The sequence below is a fragment of the Carassius carassius genome, chromosome 27 (assembly GCF_963082965.1).
Source record: "Carassius carassius chromosome 27, fCarCar2.1, whole genome shotgun sequence".
Classification (NCBI taxonomy): Eukaryota; Metazoa; Chordata; class Actinopteri; order Cypriniformes; family Cyprinidae; genus Carassius; species Carassius carassius.
Genome location: NC_081781.1, coordinates 7137432 through 7158030, shown reverse-complemented (window position 1 = coordinate 7158030; position 20599 = coordinate 7137432). Strand labels below are relative to the sequence as shown.

Here is a 20599-nt window from a genome sequence, read left to right as displayed (position 1 = left end):
AACTTCAAGCTTGATTCCCAAAATTACTTGTTTCTTTCTAGTAAATCAAAAACACGTGGCATGCCTAGTGTAGCTCAAAAGATGAATTACTAGTTTAAATGAGTCAAAAACACTCCCCTGAATATATTTTCTAACATTATTAGCAGAGAGAGAATAGACAGTATAACCAAAATGCTGTATACCGAAATGAATCGGAATCGTATTACATAAAATTGAAATCCGAATCGAATCAAGAATTTGTGAATTATAATCAGTTGGAAAATCTGTGTTGATACCCAGCCCTACTAATGCACAAAAATGGTGATTGAATTTAAGGAATGTCAATATGAAGAATTTAAATATAAAGCACAACATAAGATCATCCACCAAATGGAAAAATTTGTTCTACAAACGGCACTAAGTATAAATGATGTATTTTAACACTAATTACATTGTTAACAGGGTAAAAAACAATAAAACAACCAATGTTGTTAGATTCCTGCAAATATAAAGATTTCAAACATCTAGTGGTCGATCTGATTGTTACAAGTTTCCAAATTTAGATTTTTGTTTCAAAGAAAAATTATCTCTAGGTGTAAAGTAAAAAAAGCAGCATCTAAAACCAAAATCACAGAGTAAAACATAGCTGTAAGGGCTTTACACTTTTCCATAACACTAGCATGTTGAAAAGAACGCACATTAAGGGAGTGTGGCTTTAAGATTCACCTGCCTGTTAAAGCGCTAGCTGCAAAAATCCTATTCACACATGTTCTGAACTAAAACACTGGCATTTACACTATATGTACAGCATCTACAAGTTTACAAACATACACACTCTTTTTTTTTTAAAGGACATTGTGACTGGCATTTTTGTTTGAAGTTTTATAGTTTTCTGTTTTGGTTAGACGGTACGATCGGTTAGGATTGCTTTAGGGGAACCCAGCGAGGTCTTGAACTGTAGTGCAGGAGGGAGAGAAGATGGAATCCTCTTACTCTAGTGGAGGTTTAGGAGTTAGCATATTGGAAATAATGTCTATGAGGTGGTCTAGGCCGTAGAGGTAGCCGTCTTCTCTGTTACCCTCCACCCAGGTAGCCCTGTGGCTCAGCTCCTGCCCCTCCGGCAATGGAGTAGTCTTCCCGAAGTCTATCATCCACACTTTTGCCTGCTCCCGTTTGTCATGGACGAAGAGTAGAGAACTGCCAATCACCTGAACACGAGAGATGGGAAGAGTTGGGACACACGCTCAACACGGAAATGCGGTAAATGTCAGAGTCCATTCCTTGCGTGTCACATCTTTACAAGACTTTAAATGGTTCATCACAAACACGTGTGAAAAACATGACACAATAGACACAAAGATCCTGTTTCCATAATGTTTGTGCAGCAAACATGCGCTCACTTATTAAACAGATATAACTGTGCCCTGTTTTTCCAGCATACAGTTTGTTTTTGTTATCTATTAATGTGAATAAATAAGGCTTTGTGTTTGCATAGCCTGTTCTACCTCCTTGTATCAAAACAAAGTTATGACACTGACGATGCATGAAGTGTCTCTAGAATATTTGTCTTTAAAGTCCATTAAAAGAGGTTGTGTAACTCTTTGCATATAACCAAGTTGCTATTCTGGCTTTGAGCATCCAGAATAATCAGATAACTTCACAGCCGGTCTTTGCATAGATGCTAAAGTGTATTATTTTTCCACATTTTCACGTGCTATCATCACATGGGTGGGTAAAAGGTGACATTTACTAATTCCTCCATGGTCTTACAGTAAGTGTAGCGAATGTGTTTTAAGATGATAAACAAAAGTGTGACTGTTTACCTCGTGCGTTTTGAAAAACGGTGAAATTTCCAAAGTGTCCTTGACCTCTATTAGTCGGTTCAGATAGGAATTCTGAGGGAAAATAAACAAAGTGTAAGTGACAATAAAAATATAAAAATCCCCACAATTGTAGTGTCACAAGTACTGTATTTATGCAGAATAATATTGGCTGCATGTATATATATCAGAGTAGAGCCGCTGCTCCTCCACATCGAGAGGGGTCAGCTGAGGTGGCTCGGGCATCTGTTCCGGATGCCTCCTGGACGCCTTCCCGGGAAGGTGTTCCGGGCGCGTCCCACTGGGAGGAGACCACGGGGAAGACCTAGGACACGCTGGAGAGACTATGTCTCCCGGCTGGCCTGGGAACGCCTCGGTGTCCCCCCAGAAGAGCTGGAGGAAGTGTCTAGGGAGAGGGAAGTCTGGGGTTCTCTGCTTAGACTGCTGACCCCGCGACCCGGCCCCGGATAAGCGGAAGAAGATGTATGTATGTATGTATGTATGTATGTATATATATATATATATAATGTAATGAGAAAATAAGGCAAAGTGAATATACAAGTATATGTCCCATTTTGGTTTCTGCATCAAATTAAATGTACGAAAGTTATTTTATATACATAGAATGCATATTAAATGCAAGTGTCTACTTTAATATTTCAAATAATGTTTGTGAAAACAAAATGTCAAAATATGAGTAAAAACAATTTCTACTGTCACTTAGTGTAACATATATAATTTATGTAAAAATTAAGCAACATACTTATTTTGACCTGTACTTATTCAAATATATAATGAAAAAGTGATCATACAAAATTTTGTTATATTTTAAATGATTAAAACTACTGTTGCAAGAATGACATTTTTCAGCATTTAAATCGGCGGCTGCTGATTATACATTGAGTGTGAAAATAAAAGCAGGTTCCTCTGTAAAATCTACAGCACATTTGTCAAACTAATCACAGAGGATCAGGATGCACATCAAGTTCCAGGACATACTGTGGACAAACATGGGGTTAAATAAATGCTCCATGAGGAGCCAAGGTTCTTTGGAACTGTTTGTATATGAGGCTGAACTTTAAAGGAAACACCCCTGTTACAACATGGGAATCCTGCCATGAATATAATTTCTTTGTACTAGGTGCAAACATCTTATTAATATTTAAACCTGTTAGGATTACATTTACAGTACTTTAATGTCACAAGAATACACATGACAGTCATGTGTCAAGCACAGCATTATGCAAAGCGCTTTTTGTATTTGCATGTGTGAATTTCTCTGTAATATAATCTAGTTTGTGTGCAACTGGAAGAGTGGTTTCCCAGCCAGCAGGTGAGCTTTTGCTGCTTTCAAACAATATAACCCTGAAGGGGCTGCACCACACAAAGGAAACCCTTAGTTTCACAAACCATTCCGGGGGGTTAATGAAAGAGTGTAGCTCCACCTGTTACTTGCTTCCCCTCCGTGTGCCACAGGAGACTTTATAATCGACAGAAGGCCCTAAAGCACAAACACGAGCACCGGCTTACCAGGATGTTTTCGTTTCCTTTGACAAAGTCTTGGAAGGCCTCGGTCACTTGTTCTCGGGTCTTAGTCTTTTTAAAGTCCCTGTTTACTGTTCCATCCTCTTTCTGTAGAAGGGAAAGGAAGAAGAATTGATTAATTGTGATTATGGAACCCCTCTCCGCCACTGAATAAAAAATAAAAAGCTAATTGTGACTTTTTATCTCACAATTTTCTCTGATTTTGTCATTTTCAGAAAAAAAGTTTCTTTTTTTTTTTGTCCTTCGCATTTTTTGTTTATAGCTGGATAGTAACTGATTACATGTTATCTAGATTACGTATCAGATTCCAAAAATTAAGGATTTATAATTAGATTAAAATACATTTTAAAACTTGTTATCAGACTACAGTTACTTTTTTTATGGATTACATATTATTTACACAATAGCAATAATTTATTTATAATTTAGTGTGGTCACTAGGGTGTTCTGGGCAGTTTCTGGGATATTCTGGATTGTTGTGTTCTTGCTGGTTACTAGGGTGTTTTGGGTAGTTGCTAAGGTATTCTATGTTGTGTTTGGGTGATTGCTACTGTAGGTTAATGTAATGCAGTTGCTAAGGTGTTCCTGTTTTCTAGGTTATTTATAGGGTGTTTAGGGTGGTTGCAAAGCCTTGTTTAATTATTTTATAATAATATAATAAAAGTATTTTAGTATTTGTTGAAATAACCCCCAAGTACAAGCAATCGTAACAGTGATGCATGCTTTAGTAAACATCTCAGAGGCAACGTATACTGATGGACTGTGGGCGAATTAATGCGCTTCTAAGTTAAGACAATAGTCACAACAGGCATAGACATAATAAAACAAACAGCAGGCAGCTCAGCCACAGACATAACACAAGTCTACCTATTATTCAGAAAATATTTTATTTAGAGCCGCCCAGGGCATCCCCTGCGAAAAAAGAGATAGACAGGGGAACCTGGCCTTTGTGCTGATGGAAAGTGCAAAAGAAGAAGCAGTCTTTCCCTATTCATGCAGGACATCTACAGAGCTCTTGTTAACAAAGATTTATTTTGGAAAATCATGACAGAGACCAAACACAAGCTTTCTAATCTCCTCTTCCGTGTGTAAATGGAATCATGGCTGCCTGGTTTGGCTTAATTATCTGAAGGTTTTCAAGCTTCCCTTAAGTCTTTTTGACATTTTCCATGAGGGTGTATTTAGGGATGCGTGCGGTAGGCCGGAATTACAGAACTGAAATCATGTTGTGAGAGCTGTGGCCTGTCACTGACTGATGTTGAGCTCAAAGGACGTGCCACAAACAGGCTGTGTGTATGACAGGAACATTCAGACACAATCGACCTCTTGAAAAAGTCCGATCCTGCCCTTTCACCTCAGTCTGAATTCAGGGATCTATTTGTGAAGGTTGAAGTCTGCCATGATTCCCCAGATAAAAACAGCACTGTGCTTCCAAGAACCCTTTCATCAGCTCATGGTTCAAGTTAAGCTCAATCAACAGCATTTGTCGTGGCATAATGTTCACTCTCACAAAATATAATTTCAGCTCGCCTTTAAAAATTGCAAAAATCAAGGTACTGCAAGGCACTTATAATGCATATGATGAATGGGGACAATTTTTTTAAGATTTAAAAGCAGAAATGTGAAGCTTGCAATTTTATAAAACGCATTAATTGTAATTTTATAATGTATATTAATTCTTATATTAATTGTTTTTGTGAAAGCTTGTCTGTTATTTGTCTTATTTGTGACCATGGACCATAAAAACTTTAAAACTTTACATTTTTTTAAATTGAGATTTGTACATAGGAATAAATACGCTTTCCATTGATGTATGGTTTGTTAGGATAGGAAAATATTTAAAACTATTTAAAAACCTGGAATCTGAGGGTGCAAAAAAAATCGAAATATTGAGAAAATCACCTTAAGGTTGTCCAAATAAATATCTTAGCAATGCATACTACTAATCCAAAATCAAGTTTTGATATATTAATATCTTCATGGAACATGATTTTTACTTAATATCTTAATGAATTTTGGCACTTAAAAAATCAGTAAAAAATATAAAAAAATCAGTAAAATAAAAAAATGTTTGGCTATTGCTACAAATATACCCGTGCAACTTTATCAGTTTTTGTTGTCCAGGGTCACATTTGAGAAAGCATGGCTATTATTTGATATCATATTATATATCATAATTTTTATAGTTGTTCTATGGTGCTTTATTGTCCTTCCTATTTCTTGTGAATATAATGCTACATAGCAAACTACATTAATTTCTTGTTTTTGTTATTATTTGAGTTAGTTTTTTTAATTATATTTTTTAGTCATTCTAGGGTTTATGGTATTTCATTATGATGGCAATTAATAAACTATAAACTATAATCCTGATTTATATTTTTTAATAAATTGAGATCATAAGTAATCTTTGTGGTAATCAATATTATTGCTTTAAACCTGGAATATTCCTTAAAAAACAAATACTTCAAATGAATAAGTAAAACCTAAAATCTCAAGCATGATTTATTTCAAACTTTCAGTTGAATGCGACCATGAAAACAGTGTGTAGTTGAGAAATCCAGTTAAAAAAAACACCATTCAAATAAGGATGTTGAAGTTTTCTCTCTTTTTTGCAATTTCACCTCATTTGTGGTGAACACAGATTTCAAAAGAAATTGTGAAATGAATGAACGTCTCACCTTGATTCCCTCGATCCGGAAGCCCAGCGTGGCGGTGGAGCTGATGGTTTCCCTCCACTGCATGTAGCGTGGCTTAGTGACTGCTTTCTGTTCGTGCTCCTGTGCCGTGGGTGCATCAGGGTCCACCTCGATCATCTTTTGGTACATGTCGGCTCTTAAGCTAGGCTTCTTCCTGGCTTTTGTCAGCTCCTCTTCTAGATACGTCCTACAGGAGAAAAATTACCAAATGGCTCAGTTTCTCTCACTTAACTTGTTGCATCATTGAAATTTCCAGTACACAATAAAATGCAGTTTATCTTATCAGCATGAAAAAGGCATGCAAACTAAATATTTATCTTGATTTATCTTGGAAAACACTGAAAAGCGTGCTGAATCTAAAAGCATTGCATTGTTTTGTTTGGACAGGCCAGCGGAGGTTCTGTTAATATCCTGACCATCTGGTTATCACTATATTTGTCCATATCTGCGACTGTGATTTGGTCAGGATTGCAACAGCAAACAAGAGCAGTCTCAGAAACAACAGAGAGTGAGAGTGGGGGGGGGGGGAGTGATGAGCGATGTGTATCAAGGTCTCCCTGCACCAGCTGCAAAGCACAGCTATCTTTCGGCAGATTAGAGGACACAGAGCACCTCCTCTGCTGAGTCTCTGGGGAGGGAGGTCCTGCTTCATGTTCTGTGGTGCTTGGAATGTATAACATCTGTACAAATAATGGGTCAATGGAACTATTCATTTTAAAGTAACAGAGTGGACATACTGTTGCATAAGTGTAAGATAAGAAAAGATGAAGATTCTGTCTTAGCAAGGAGGGGGATTTCTGGTCTGATTATCTTCTATTTTTTATTAACTAAGCACCCGTTTTTTTGTAGTATTATTTATATACAATTATAGTATTTATTCATTATTTTATAGTTTTCATTTTTATATTGTCAGTTTCCACATTACATTTAGTTTGTAAAAAAAAAAAAGATATGCTTTTCTACATTTTCTTTTTTTTTGGGGGGGGGGTCCTATTTCTATTTACCTTTAATTACTGTATTCCAGTTTTCATTTGAGTAACTTTAATACTTAAACATATTTTATTTTACTTTCTAGGTTAAGTTTTAGTTTTTGGCATTATAATTTTTTTTGGTTTACTAAGCTAAAAAAAAATTAATAAAGTTGAAGTTAAAACTGAGATTATAAGGATATACAGTACAAGGATATAGAGCCTTAATAAGTGGTTACTAATGTGTTGCCATGTAGTTGCTAAGTTGTTTTAGGTTGTTACTAGATGTTTGCTGAGGTATCATGAGTGTTTTAGGTTCTTATCGTACCTTACAGTTTGCAGAATACTGATGTATGGTTTCTCGGCTGTTCTGGGTCATTTCTAGGGTGTTTTAGGTGGGCTCTGGGTCATAGCTAAGGTGGTGGTTTGGCTCTTTTCTAGGTTTGTAAAGTAAAAGGTCAAATGAGACAGTGCAGTAACTGACCTGATGCCCATCTTGCAGTCCATGACACAGGGTAGGTCAAAGTCTGCCAGCAAGTCCTCCATCTGATTGTACCTCTCTCCATCCTTCTCTACATCTCCGTGGTAAGCAGGAACATAGGGCTTTAGTACATCTCTCATCAGCCTATCGAGACATTGCTGCTCACACTCACAGTGTTTCTTTAGGATGCGACCATTGGCCCCTGCCTTGAAATTGCCTGCAGAGAGAAAAATAGCATAGCACTAGCATGTTAAAATGTGGGCATTAGCTTATATTTTTAGACAAAAAAAGCAATTCACACTGAGAACTTGCATGAAAAGTTAGTCCATTTTTGATGCCTACCTGCATGGCCAGCCAACTGGATCCAAGGGTACTTCTTCTTGAAGGACATCACAAATGGTGACCAGTGCACCATGTTCTTGATCTTCTTCCATGATTTATGCTGTTCAATGACAAAAGTAAGCAAGATAAATTCCCTATTAAATGAAATTAAATGTAAGTGCTATAAAACTACAGCAGTGTAGTTTAAACAGCATTTCAGTTTTTATGACCTTATAATGTAATTTATTCATATTACAAGACAAAAATAATTATATATGCAAGGCTACATTAAATGATCACATGATCAATATTACAAAAGCTTTTCAACTTGCATCACAGGAATAAATGACTTTTTTTGAATTACTAAATTATTTAAAAATACATGGAAATTGAAAACAGTTATTTTAAATTCTAATAATATTTCACTTCTTGTCAATGCTATATGGGAAAAAAAAACATGCCTGGAGGGAGATGAGTAATTACTTATATAAGGAGATTTGGCAGGTGAGGTTCATTTTCCTACAACAAAACCCAGACCAGCACACAATATGCGGGAGAATAAACAAACAGGTCTTTTGCATGTATTTCCATACATTTACTGGCGCTCCTACAAGCAGTCAGTGCTGATATCATTGTTTAAACAGCACAGTAAAGTGCTTTATGTGAAGGACTTAATGTACAAACATACATTCAGATTCACTACTGCACATAAAACCTGCAAATGAATAGGAAATCTGGGCAGTGTTTAAGCTTGTCTTCCTGCCAAGGTGAACCATTTCACCTGGAACCATCTCAAAATGTTCTTGCTCTATCTGGACATCCTGACAGCCTGCAGAAAACAGGCTGTTTTCCAGTTTGAGAGGAGCTGCTCTGTTGAACCATTACTCTGTTATTCCACTTCACTAAATGTCCTTGAGCGAGATCTCTTTGGCTCTCCCATGTTGGCATGGTAAACAAATTCTTTACTGTGGTCTCAGTGATAGATGGGGGGGTTTCCTTGGGTTACCAGGAAAGCCTCTCTCCCCCTAACCCCCCCCCCACCCCCTGTGCATTTTGAGCCAGGTCTCCCAGTAAGAGCGGTTCATCCCCGGGCACACTATAACCACAAATCAACTCCTTCCAAATCTAGAGAACTCGTCCAGCCAACAAACACAAGCCACAAAGTGTATTCAAAATCTGGCGAGAGACCCTTTGTCATGCATTTTGATTAAACAATAATAAATTGTCATCAGATTCAGCCATGAAAGTACTGAAGGTTATAAAACACATTTAAATGTGCAATAGGTGATTGTCTTCAGAAACATTTTTTGTTATGCTGGTTTTAAGTCTCTTCACATCCCTATAGCAATCATTAAGTTATTTGGTCTAAATGTATTTTTCTGTATTTATATATTATGTGGAAGGCGTAGGATCAAGAAATGTACGTCCAATCAAAATGCATGGCACTTTAAAGGGGTCATATGATGTTGCTAAAAAGCACATTGTGTATTTGGTGTAATGAAATGTGTTTATGCGGTTTATGGTTAAAAAAACATTATTTTCCACATACTGTACATTATTGTTTCTCCTCTATGCCTCGCCTTTCTGAAATGCAGTTTTTTACAAAGCTCATCGTTCTGAAAAGTGAGGTGTGCTCTGATTGGCCAGCTATCTGGTGTGTTGTGATTGGCTGAATGCCTCAAGCGTGTGACGGAAATATTACGCCCCTCACCATACTGTTATGGTGTGTCCCAGTCAGAAAACCGGCAAGACAGGACAAAAACAATAAAACCCATTAACAATGAGGCATTTGTTGCATCCAGTTGGGACATAATTACTGATTATAATGACTTATACCCAGCTGGCGGCGAGTGAGGAACAGCAGGTGGATTCGACGAAGGAGTGGGCGGCTTGCGGCAACCACATGTGACGACGCCAAACTGGACTCTGCTTCGTCCACAGTGAAAGCTGATCCAGCAATCCACAGCACAAAGTTGATGTATTTCCTTTCACAATGAAACACGCAGTGTCTCCATGACATGGCAACAGTGGCAACAGCGAGAATAAAAGGTACGCCTTCTTTCTTTGCATGAACATTTTGGCAGCGTTATGCAAATGTTCCCACATCGTGACGTAGACATGTGGGGTTGTGTTTAAATGAGCCATTTTAGGAGGGCATGGACAAATCTTAACTTTTATAAAGAATATCTCTTTGGATTTGAGACTTTTGTCTTTGCAACTTTACAGTTCTTCTTTATGCACCAAGAGCTTGTAACACTACAAAGGAAAAATTAAAAACATCATATGTTTTTTAATTATTCACTTCAAATCTTTTTCCGTAGTAAACCTAACTTCTTCCTTATCTTCTGTAGTAAACTCCTGTGACCAGATCAGTGAGTTGAAATTTTAACTTTTTAACGATTCGTTGAAAAGATTTGACTAAATGAATGTTGAATGATTTGTTCAGAGACTGGATGTCACTTCTTCTCACATGCAAAGAATAACTAGAGTGGATGTCAAGATTTTTTATTGAATACATTTCAGTCTGTTCCACATGCAAAGCTATCCTATGGCTTCAAGAGCCAGTGTGTGTTACATGGACCACTTTTATGGTCTTTTTTTTTTGTCATTTTGGAGCTCGACACCCCAGTCCAAATTCACTTGTACACATTAACAAAAAGGTTTTTGGGTTTTACATAAAAAAGTCATACAGGTTTGGAATGATGTGAGGGTGAATAAATGATGGCAGGATTTTCATTTTTGGATTAACTTTTTCTGAAAGCTGGACATCTGGACGTCTCTGCTGAAAAGGTCTGATTTAAATTAGTCTAGAAAGAGGCCCATAAAAGGTATGAACGATCATCTGAGAGCAGCATGAGTTTTATCTGTCACATGAAGGTTGCCCTGTTCTGCTCCATTGGAGGAAAACAGTTCTTCTCGCCCCTAAGATACAGTTGAAGCAGTGGCGTATCTGTCAAGGCTGCTCTGTTTCCTGTGTCCCCTCCATGTCCCCCATCCTCCCTTTGCATGGGTCTCCCTTAGAGGCACATTATGGAAACTTAGTGATCCAGAGGTCACCACCATTACTTGAGAAAGTAAAGAGCCGATGTTAATAAGATTGTAGCAATGAGAGTGTGAAGGTTCCCCTATGAGCCATTTCATAAAAATCCAAACAGTGACAAGAAGAATTCACATGCATGTTTGAATGTAGTCCTTTGATTAGTAAATAAATGAATAAACGTTCTATTACTATTATTCTTTCAATTATGTTCTTTCTTTCTTCCTTTTATTTTATATTCTAACATTTCATACCTAAAAAGGACATTCCAAATATTATTTTCAAAGTAAATGATTTTCATGTTGTAGTAGCAGTAGTAGTAGTAGTAGTAGTAGTTATAGTAATAGTAATAAATATTAATTCTATAATAATACTTATTATTATTATACAAAAACTGCATCCAACATAAACAGATATTTTTGCTTTTTTATTTGGGATACATTTAAAATAATAATAATAATAGAGATAACACGAGTGATACAGTTACAAAACACACTTATTGCAGCAGGTTAGCTGAGATTACTTAATGTGACAGAGAAGTATGATCGGTTGAATTAAATACCTACAGTATGCAGAGGTTCTGGTTAATATTCAAGCATTTGATGTGAAACAGATGCTGTCAGTGTGCTGTGCTTTGGGCCACTGAAGAAAGAACTTAAAAACATTAGGATTGATAGGCAGGCCGTGTCTACCAGACATTAAGATCAGAAGACCGCAGGATCCCACCTCCCGATTACTAAACAAATTAAAGTTCAGTGGAAAGACAAAGTGGCTTTGAGAGAAGTTTCTATAGTGAGGGAAATGTTCAGGATGTGGGAAAACAAAACAAGTGGAAAACTCGCAGGAAGAGATGGGAGTTGTAGACTTTTTTTTTAGAGAGCCACAGTCAGGTCAAAATGACTATTGCCCACTGTGTAAAACAACAGCTTTAGATCGTATGTTTCTGACACAGTTGTTTACTTTCACAGCTTATTTGCTCCCATGAAAAACGGCTGGATCTCGTGTGGCTTTTAGCCGATAAGCCTTTATTGCTCTGATTCTTGGGGAAAGCATGCTAATAAAGTGTTAAACTGAGCTAAGAGAATTCCGCCCTTATTGGCAGCATAATCAAATTAGGCAAAAATATTTAATAACTGAACACGCAAAGGGGGGGAATACAATGTTACAGTCCAACTATGGAGAAATCAAAGCAAACCAGAATCTATTACCTGTATATCTTTGACCATCAGGAACACTGACGTTGCGAAAAAAACCAATGCGGGGGCGATGAAATTCCAGATGTGCGTGATGAAAGATGACATGGTAAAAAATCGGTAAGATTATGCGCTAGTGTGCTGCGTGCAATCACAACGTAAGCTGGAATTTGAGTGAAGGTAAGTGCAGGGCAATGTGAATTTCTCATTTGTTTCCATACAAAGCATTCAAAAGCACAATTGGCTCATGCAAATATGCTGGTAGGCCAAGCTCAATGTGCAGAGACCACAGTAAAACTCTATGGCATGCCTGCGAGGGCCACGAGCAATGCAAATTTTCAGAGTTCTTCAAACTCACCTGGAATTCTGAGAGTTTGAAATAGCAAAACGAACACTTATATAAGACCTGCGTATGATTTTGGTCCAAAGATTCTATCTGAAACCCTCAAAGTCACACCTGCACTACAAAAATAGCACCTAACATAATTAAGCTGCCACCTTTTTTATTAAGTAAATGTTTTTGAGTAAAATAAACTTGATGCAGTAAGTGCTGCTTCTCTTTGTCTCCATGACTAAATGTGTTTCATGCGTAGGTGTCTATAACGGTTCTGCGGTCTGTTAGTCAAGAGGGTCAGTCATCTAAATGTTTAAATAACTAAAGGACGGTGTCACCAGTGTTTTCAGACTGAGATGGGGTCAGCACCTTGTTTTGACATCACTGAGGTGATTTGTGAGAGACTGACTTCCTTTTCCCGAAACATGATGATGAATGAAATATTTCTGTGACTGATGCAGAAAAAGATTTTCAAAGTAGGTGTTTCTTTACAGGTATTAGAGTTTTTATGGGAAACACCAGTCAGCAATCTATTTATCATTTTAGACAAAAACTAAATTTAACAAACTAAAATGAAAAATAAAATCTAGTATCTCAATAAACATTCTGTCATCATTTAGTCACCTTCATATCATTTTAAAAGCAATGCTGTAAACACTCATTTTTAAATTAAAAAGCAAAATTCTCTTTTTGTGTTCCACAGAACAAATAACAGTATTCAGGTTTGGAATAGTGAGTAAATTTAACAGAAGTAAAAAAAAATTTGGTGAACTGTTCCTTTCAAAATAAAGTTTCAAAAGCATTTCATAATCATTTCAATCAGTCATTTTACTGCTGGGTGATAAATGTATTCTGAAATCATAAACTGTGCTAAGTCTGATGCAAATTATGAAATCATTGCTGGTAAACAAGCCTCTCTAGCAGAATAGCTTGCATTTGGATGTCAGGGTCTCATATTTGCATTCAGAAATACATTTGCATGACTTGGTTTGTGGTTGGAGAAATACTTAAAGGGTTAGTTCACCCCAAAAATGAAAAATTCACCCTTTTCCATGCAATCAGAGTACATGAGGAACGGTACTTTTAAGCATAAAAAGGATGCAGAAGCACAGCAAGCACACTTAAAATATCTTATGACGTGTTTCATTTATTTGTTTACTACTACTCACATTAATTTTCATGAGTGCAGATGCACCGATTTTCAGTGAATAATGATTTAATTGTCACACAAAGCTATCATATTGTACTATCACATAGCTTTAGAGATTTGGAACATATTGGACTGTTTTTACGATTCATTTATGGTGCTTTCGCAGGCTTTTGGAACCATAGAATTTGTATTTGCATAGAAAACATTTACATTTACATGTAAGTGCAACCAACTACATTCTACAAATTTCCTTATCTATTTCAAAGAAAGAACGTCATATAATTTGGGGATGACATGACGATGATTAAATGAGGACAAAATAATTTTGGGTGAACTGCTGTTGTTGTCCCCAAAAGAACATTCAAATCAAATCCAGAATGTAACAAACCGATGTAAAAATAATTACACTATGAGAGAAATAAAAAAATTCAAGTCTACTCATAACACTTCAAATCATTTCTCATTACGTTTTTAAAATGGAAAGTATTTAAGTGAACAAACTGCTTTTGCCTAATATCGTGTTTTCAATCTATAGCAATTTTCCTAGTTCCACAAGTAAATTGCAATTCTGTTTTGCAAATACACCTCTGTTTTTAAATTGTATTAAGAATGTATTGCAGTTCATTTCCTGGATTGGGTTTGATCATTTAGTCATAAGCATGCAAATTAAAACCCTGAATATTTAAAACAAAACAAAAAAAGTTTTTATGTTGAGAACTGACTTCTTTAATAGTATGCACAACAAGGTCAAAAGGAGAACTAAAGGTGAGCGACCTCCCCTATAGGATAAGTGCAACATCATCTCAAAACCACGAAAGTTTCCAAAAGCAATGCACTATGGGAAACACCAGACACCTATGAGTTCGAGAAGATGTTTGAATGCAGCACTAGAAGACTAAGATGATCAAGTGGTGCTTATTTTGCTGAAGACCACAGACTGTTACTCTGTAAACATCAGCCCGCAATAACAATCAAAGCAAAGCCTCAGCAGACAGGAGAATCCTGTGTAATTCACACTAAATGGTCTAATGATAAGACGTTGACAGTCTTGGCTTTGACGTGCAATCGCTTTGGAATGCCAGAAAAATAAACTCTCCCGTAAAGGATGTAAATGCAACCGCAGCTCTCCATTACTCATTTGGCCTCCCTTCCCTTCTCAGACTCCTCTCTCTTTGCTATTGTATAAAGTCACTATCAATAGCTCAGGGTTTTGTTAAATTGGGGAGCGGAAGCAGCAACGCCATATCAAGAGGGGAGCACTCTGCAAGGCTGGGTCATGCCATTGTTCTGATAAGGGCAGTGTGAGCTATATCGAGCACAAGGAAAGGGATGCCGCTCTTTACAGCATCTCCTTGACCTCACGGGTGTTGTTAAAGTTTCCACTGAGCACTGAGGGAGGAAGTGGCTTTTAACCCCTTGAAAGGAGACAGGAAAGTGCAGAAGGCTCTGAGACAGTATTTTCCACATCTGCAAGCAATACTCAGCAACATGGCTAAAGACGGTGTCTTATTTTTTTGAAGGCTAAAAAGCCACCATTAGCCCTTCAAGAACCAGAAAGCACCCGCAGTCAGTGCAGCCACCCTTACCACAAGCACTGACACGTTTTCACTAAGGAAAGATCAAAATAAGAGAAAGTATTGTTGAATTATTGAAGATGCAAAGCTGTGACCTTTGGTCTGTATTGTAAAACGGATCAAGAATAAAATTCCCTTTTAATTTCAGTTACATAATAATGAGGCTTAAGTGAAAAAATAATTGTTCAAAGGAAATCATGTTCATCTCACATTTTATATATGTTGTGTATATTATATACATATATTGTATATTATATGTATATTATATTATATATATATATATATGTGTGTGTGTGTGTGTGTGTATATTTTTCTGAGAAACATTTGCTTTTTGCAATGCTTACGATACATACACAATAAAAATCCAATCAATTACATATACATGTTTAAACAAAAAAAAAAAGGACAGCACTTTTAGAGTTCATTCCACTATTTGATAAGTAATAAGTATTGGAACAGTTGAATTGAAGGTAGATGTAAAAGATTAAAAGCTAATATTTAGTTGCAGATCCCTTGCATGCATTTAGAGCAGTGAGTCTGCAACCCATAGACATCACCAGACTCTTGGTCTTGTGCTTTGAAATGCTTTTACCTAGCCGTTAATGTAGCCAATTCCAACCGTTGCTTGTTAGTTTGTTTTGCTTGTCTTTAGTCTTCTCTTCAGCTGGTGAAATGAATGTTCAATCGGATTTAAATAAGACTTTCCATTTCTTTGCCCTGATAAAGTCCTTGACTGAACTGGCAGGGTGTTTTGGGTCATTGTCCTGATCCAATATGAAGTGCTTTCTAATGAGTTTGGTGGCTTTTTCGTGAATATTGGTAAACAAGATGATTTTGTACCCTTCCAAATTCATTCTGCTACTGCCATCATACATTAAGTCATTAAAAAGGTCCTGTTCTAGAGACAGCCATGCATGCCCATACCATGACACCACCTCCACCAAGCCTTACAGATGAGGTTGTATGCTTAGGATCATTTGCAGTTCCCTAATCTTTGACTCATTGGTCCATCAACAGCATCTTGCTGTGTAGCTTCTGTAATTCTGTGTCAAATTATCCTGCGTACTGTAGATTGGCAGAGCTTTCTGGAGGTTGTTGGTAATTTTACAGACATGTTTTTTAGGGTATTTTTTTTTTACAGCTTTTATGATTTGTCTGTCATCAGCTACTGTTGTTTTTCTCAGCTGATCAGGTCATTATTGGTTGCTGATATCGCCGGTAGTTTCCAAACTCTTAATTTCTGCATGCCCTTTGTTTTTCCTATAGTTCTAATTGACTTCTTCTTTTCTTTTAGCATCCAAATTGCTTGCTTTTCTTTCAGAGTCGGCCTTTGTGTGTGTCATCAAACAGAAAGACCTGTGAGGCAACTGTTCCAATACTTACGCTCACATCAGATAGGGAGATGAAACTCTAAAAGTGCTGATCTTCTTAGATGGTAAAACATCTTTGTGTTGAATCACCCAATAATAAAATGTGACATTCTGTAGTTTTGTCTCATATTCATCTTTGAAATCATATTTACAGATTTCTTGACTACACAGCAAACAGAACAATTTTGACTTTTGCATTGTATTTTGACTACTGTTCCAATACTTATGGACGACACTGTGATTGTGTGTGTGTGTGTGTGTATATATATATATATATATATATATATACATACATATATACATATATATATACTTTGTATATATATACACAGTATATATATCACGGTTTCATGGTATCATGGTATATATTAAACAATAATTCTTATCAGTAACAATCACTCTTAGAAGAAAAAAAACAAGTTATTTGAGTTAACAAATCCTTTATAACAACAAACTTGAAAACATTTTAATGAATGTATTGAAGTCTCCCTTCTGAAAAAAAAATATATTTTCAATTTAAAAACAAGAAAAAAATAAAGCTATACCTTATGTACATCTATATCATACAACCCGAATTCCGGAAAAGTTGGGACGTTTTTTAAATTTTAATAAAATGAAAACTAAAGGAATTTCAAATCACATGAGCCAATATTTTATTCACAATAGAACATAGATAACGTAGCAAATGTTTAAACTGAGAAATTTTACACTTTTATCCACTTAATTAGCTCATTTAAAATTTAATGCCTGCTACAGGTCTCAAAAAAGTTGGCACGGGGGCAACAAATGGCTAAAAAAGCAAGCAGTTTTGAAAAGATTCAGCTGGGAGAACATCTAGTGATTAATTAAGTTAATTGATATCAGGTCTGTAACATGATTAGCTATAAAAGCTTTGTCTTAGAGAAGCAGAGTCTCTCAGAAGTAAAGATGGGCAGAGGCTCTCCAATCTGTGAAAGACTGCGTAAAAAAATTGTGGAAAACTTTAAAAACAATGTTCCTCAACGTCAAATTGCAAAGGCTTTGCAAATCTCATCATCTACAGTGCATAACATCATCAAAAGATTCAGAGAAACTGGAGAAATCTCTGTGCGTAGGGGACAAGGCCGGAGACCTTTATTGGATGCCCGTGGTCTTCGGGCTCTCAGATGACACTGCATCACTCATCGGCATGATTGTGTCAATGACATTACTAAATGGGCCCAGGAAAACTTTCAGAAACCACTGTCGGTAAACACAATCCGCCGTGCCATCAGCAGATGCCAACTAAAGCTCTATCATGCAAAAAGGAAGCCATATGTGAACATGGTCCAGAAGCGCCGTCGTGTCCTGTGGGCCAAGGCTCATTTAAAATGGACTATTTCAAAGTGGAATAGTGTTTTATGGTCAGACGAGTCCAAATTTGACATTCTTGTCGGAAATCACGGACGCCGTGTCCTCCGGGCTAAAGAGGAGGGAGACCTTCCAGCATGTTATCAGCGTTCAGTTCAAAAGCCAGCATCTCTGATGGTATGGGGGTGCATAAGTGCATACGGTATGGGCAGCTTGCATGTTTTGGAAGGCTCTGTGAATGCTGAAAGGTATATAAAGGTTTTAGAGCAACATATGCTTCCCTCCAAACAACGTCTATTTCAGGGAAGGCCTTGTTTATTTCAGCAGGACAATGCAAAACCACATACTGCAGCTATAACAACAGCATGGCTTCGTCGTAGAAGAGTCCGGGTGCTAACCTGGCCTGCCTGCAGTCCAGATCTTTCACCTATAGAGAACATTTGGCGCATCATTAAACGAAAAATACGTCAAAGACGACCACGAACTCTTCAGCAGCTGGAAATCTATATAAGGCAAGAATGGGACCAAATTCCAACAGCAAAACTCCAGCAACTCATAGCCTCAATGCCCAGACGTCTTCAAACTGTTTTGAAAAGAAAAGGAGATGCTACACCATGGTAAACATGCCCCGTCCCAACTATTTTGAGACCTGTAGCAGAAATCAAAATTGAAATGAGCTCATTTTGTGCATAAAATTGTAAACTTTCTCAGTTTAAACATTTGCTATGTTATCTATGTTCTATTGTGAATAAAATATTGGCTCATGTGATTTGAAAGTCTTTTAGTTTTCATTTTATTAAAATTTAAAAAACGTCCCAACTTTTCTGGAATTCGGGTTGTAATTAATGTTTTAAAATGTTATCAAATGAAAATTTAACAACTTTTATTGTTGCCAAATTTCTGCACAACAGAGATTAAAACATGGACAAACATGATATTCCTTAAAAATAATGTTTAAATTAATAATTATAAAGAATATTATTATTGTTGTTATTATAACTTTGAAGTACATTGTACATTACTAATAGGGCTGAAACGATTCCTCGAGTAACTCAATTACAAAAAATGATCGAGGCAAATTCCTCTGCCTCGAAGCCTCTTTTAATTTATTTTAAATCTCACGTCAGGTTCTTTCGCAATGATTTTTTTAATGTGACACAACGCGTTTACGTCACCCACAAAGCGGAAGGAGACACAAGCGCCGCGTCCGAAATCGCATACTGCAAGGAGTCAGCAGTGTTTTGATTTGAGGGCGCGGGCAAACGTAAAGAGAACGTCCTGTTGTGTGTCCATTGCAAGATAGAGCTGGCATACCACAACTAGGGTCCTATGATTTCCGTGATGCAGAAAACGCGGAGGGAAACGGGGAATACAGTCATAAAAAATAAAAACAGAATTTACAGTTTAACGCGGAATGGCACGGAATTTGCCAAATTTTGAATGAATTAATCAAAAATAGGTCATTGCACTTACATCAAATCACGATATGGACTAATATCTGTAATATTAAGCCGGAACAGTCTATTTTAAAAATATGAATCCTGCATGTTCTGCGTGTCTCTGTTAATGAATGGAGCAGAAGCGCATCTTCATTCATTAAACACACGAAAGCGCGCGTGACGCTCGCGGTGATTTCAGCGTCTGCTGTCTCACTAAATTAGGACGTGAACACATGAACAACATCTCCAGAACTGCTCTGACAGTCACTTCATGAGCATCTGACCGTTTGATGTGAGTAAAACTAGCGTCACATCACATACACAGAACTGTAAAGGTACATTAACCCGTCAAAATAAAAGTCCGGTTTAGTTATTGCGGTTTAGTACCAAAAAGTTAAGTTTGCTTAATTTTCAATAATTAGAAGATAAATTAAATTAATGTTTTATGTGTTTAATGTTTAATGTGCATCTCAGAAAATGCTTTATTTAAAACCCCAACTGAATGGCACTTAAATGCACTTAATTCATGTCAACTTTATTGTCATTGTTCCCAGTACAAGTACAGACAGAGAAACAATGGGTAATAATTAAATGTTTATTTTTGATGTATGCATTGCGTTCTATGCATTTAAAAAATAAATATATTTTTTTTCTAAAAAAGAAAACTTAGTTGTTCATTTTAAGAGACCCAGGAGTCTTATTTTCTCTTGCATAATTAATATTGCACTTTAATTAAGCAAAAACACATTTTATCCGATTACTCGATTAATCGATGGACTTTTTGGTAGAATACTCGATTACTAAAATATTCGATAGCTACAGCCCTAATTACTAATATATTTGTCATAATTACTGGGTTAAATCGAACTTTTATTTTGAAGGGTTGTAGCGGACCTTTGAGTTTCAGAGTGTTTTTGATTATGTTTTTTCTCAAATAAAACTAGTAAATGTTTATTTAAGTTTTCTCTCAGAGCAGCTCTGTTCATGTTCATATTTGTGTAGGCGCTTAAATTTAGTGTCATGCATACTTCAGTATAGGGGTGTCCCCGACTAATGATTTTCATAGTCGAATCGGAATTTTCGAATCTTGCTGATATTCGACTGATAGTCGAATCATATGTTTGGGGGTGGAGCAAAATACATTGAGGCAAGTCAGACATCCGACAGCCATAATTACTGATGTTAACACACAGGGAAAATGTGAACAAATGCCTTGCTGATACAAACGAGGTAAATAAAGTTTTTATGTTTTGATTAAAAGATAGTTAACACTAAACGTCAGCGAAACCCTAACAATTCACAATTTTTACAATAGTGCTCTGCTCTCATTATAAAGTTAGCCTATATGACAGTAGTTATTAAT

At 36.6% G+C, this 20599-nt stretch overlaps 1 protein-coding gene across 3 annotated transcripts in view; it reads right to left on the bottom strand.

Annotated features, from left to right (window-relative positions):
* Positions 1 to 366: 366 nt before the first annotated feature.
* Positions 367 to 20599, bottom strand: part of itpkb (inositol-trisphosphate 3-kinase B) — a 37865-nt gene continuing 17632 nt past the window's right edge. For all 3 annotated transcript variants that reach the window (XM_059512380.1, XM_059512381.1, XM_059512382.1), the window contains exons 3-8: positions 7832 to 7931; positions 7493 to 7706; positions 6023 to 6227; positions 3330 to 3431; positions 1803 to 1874; positions 367 to 1187 (exon numbers count right to left, since the gene is read on the bottom strand). In XM_059512380.1, the coding sequence (XP_059368363.1) occupies positions 969 to 1187; positions 1803 to 1874; positions 3330 to 3431; positions 6023 to 6227; positions 7493 to 7706; positions 7832 to 7931 (912 nt within the window). In that variant the 3' untranslated portion in view covers positions 367 to 968. The remainder of the gene's footprint in view (positions 1188 to 1802; positions 1875 to 3329; positions 3432 to 6022; positions 6228 to 7492; positions 7707 to 7831; positions 7932 to 20599) is intronic.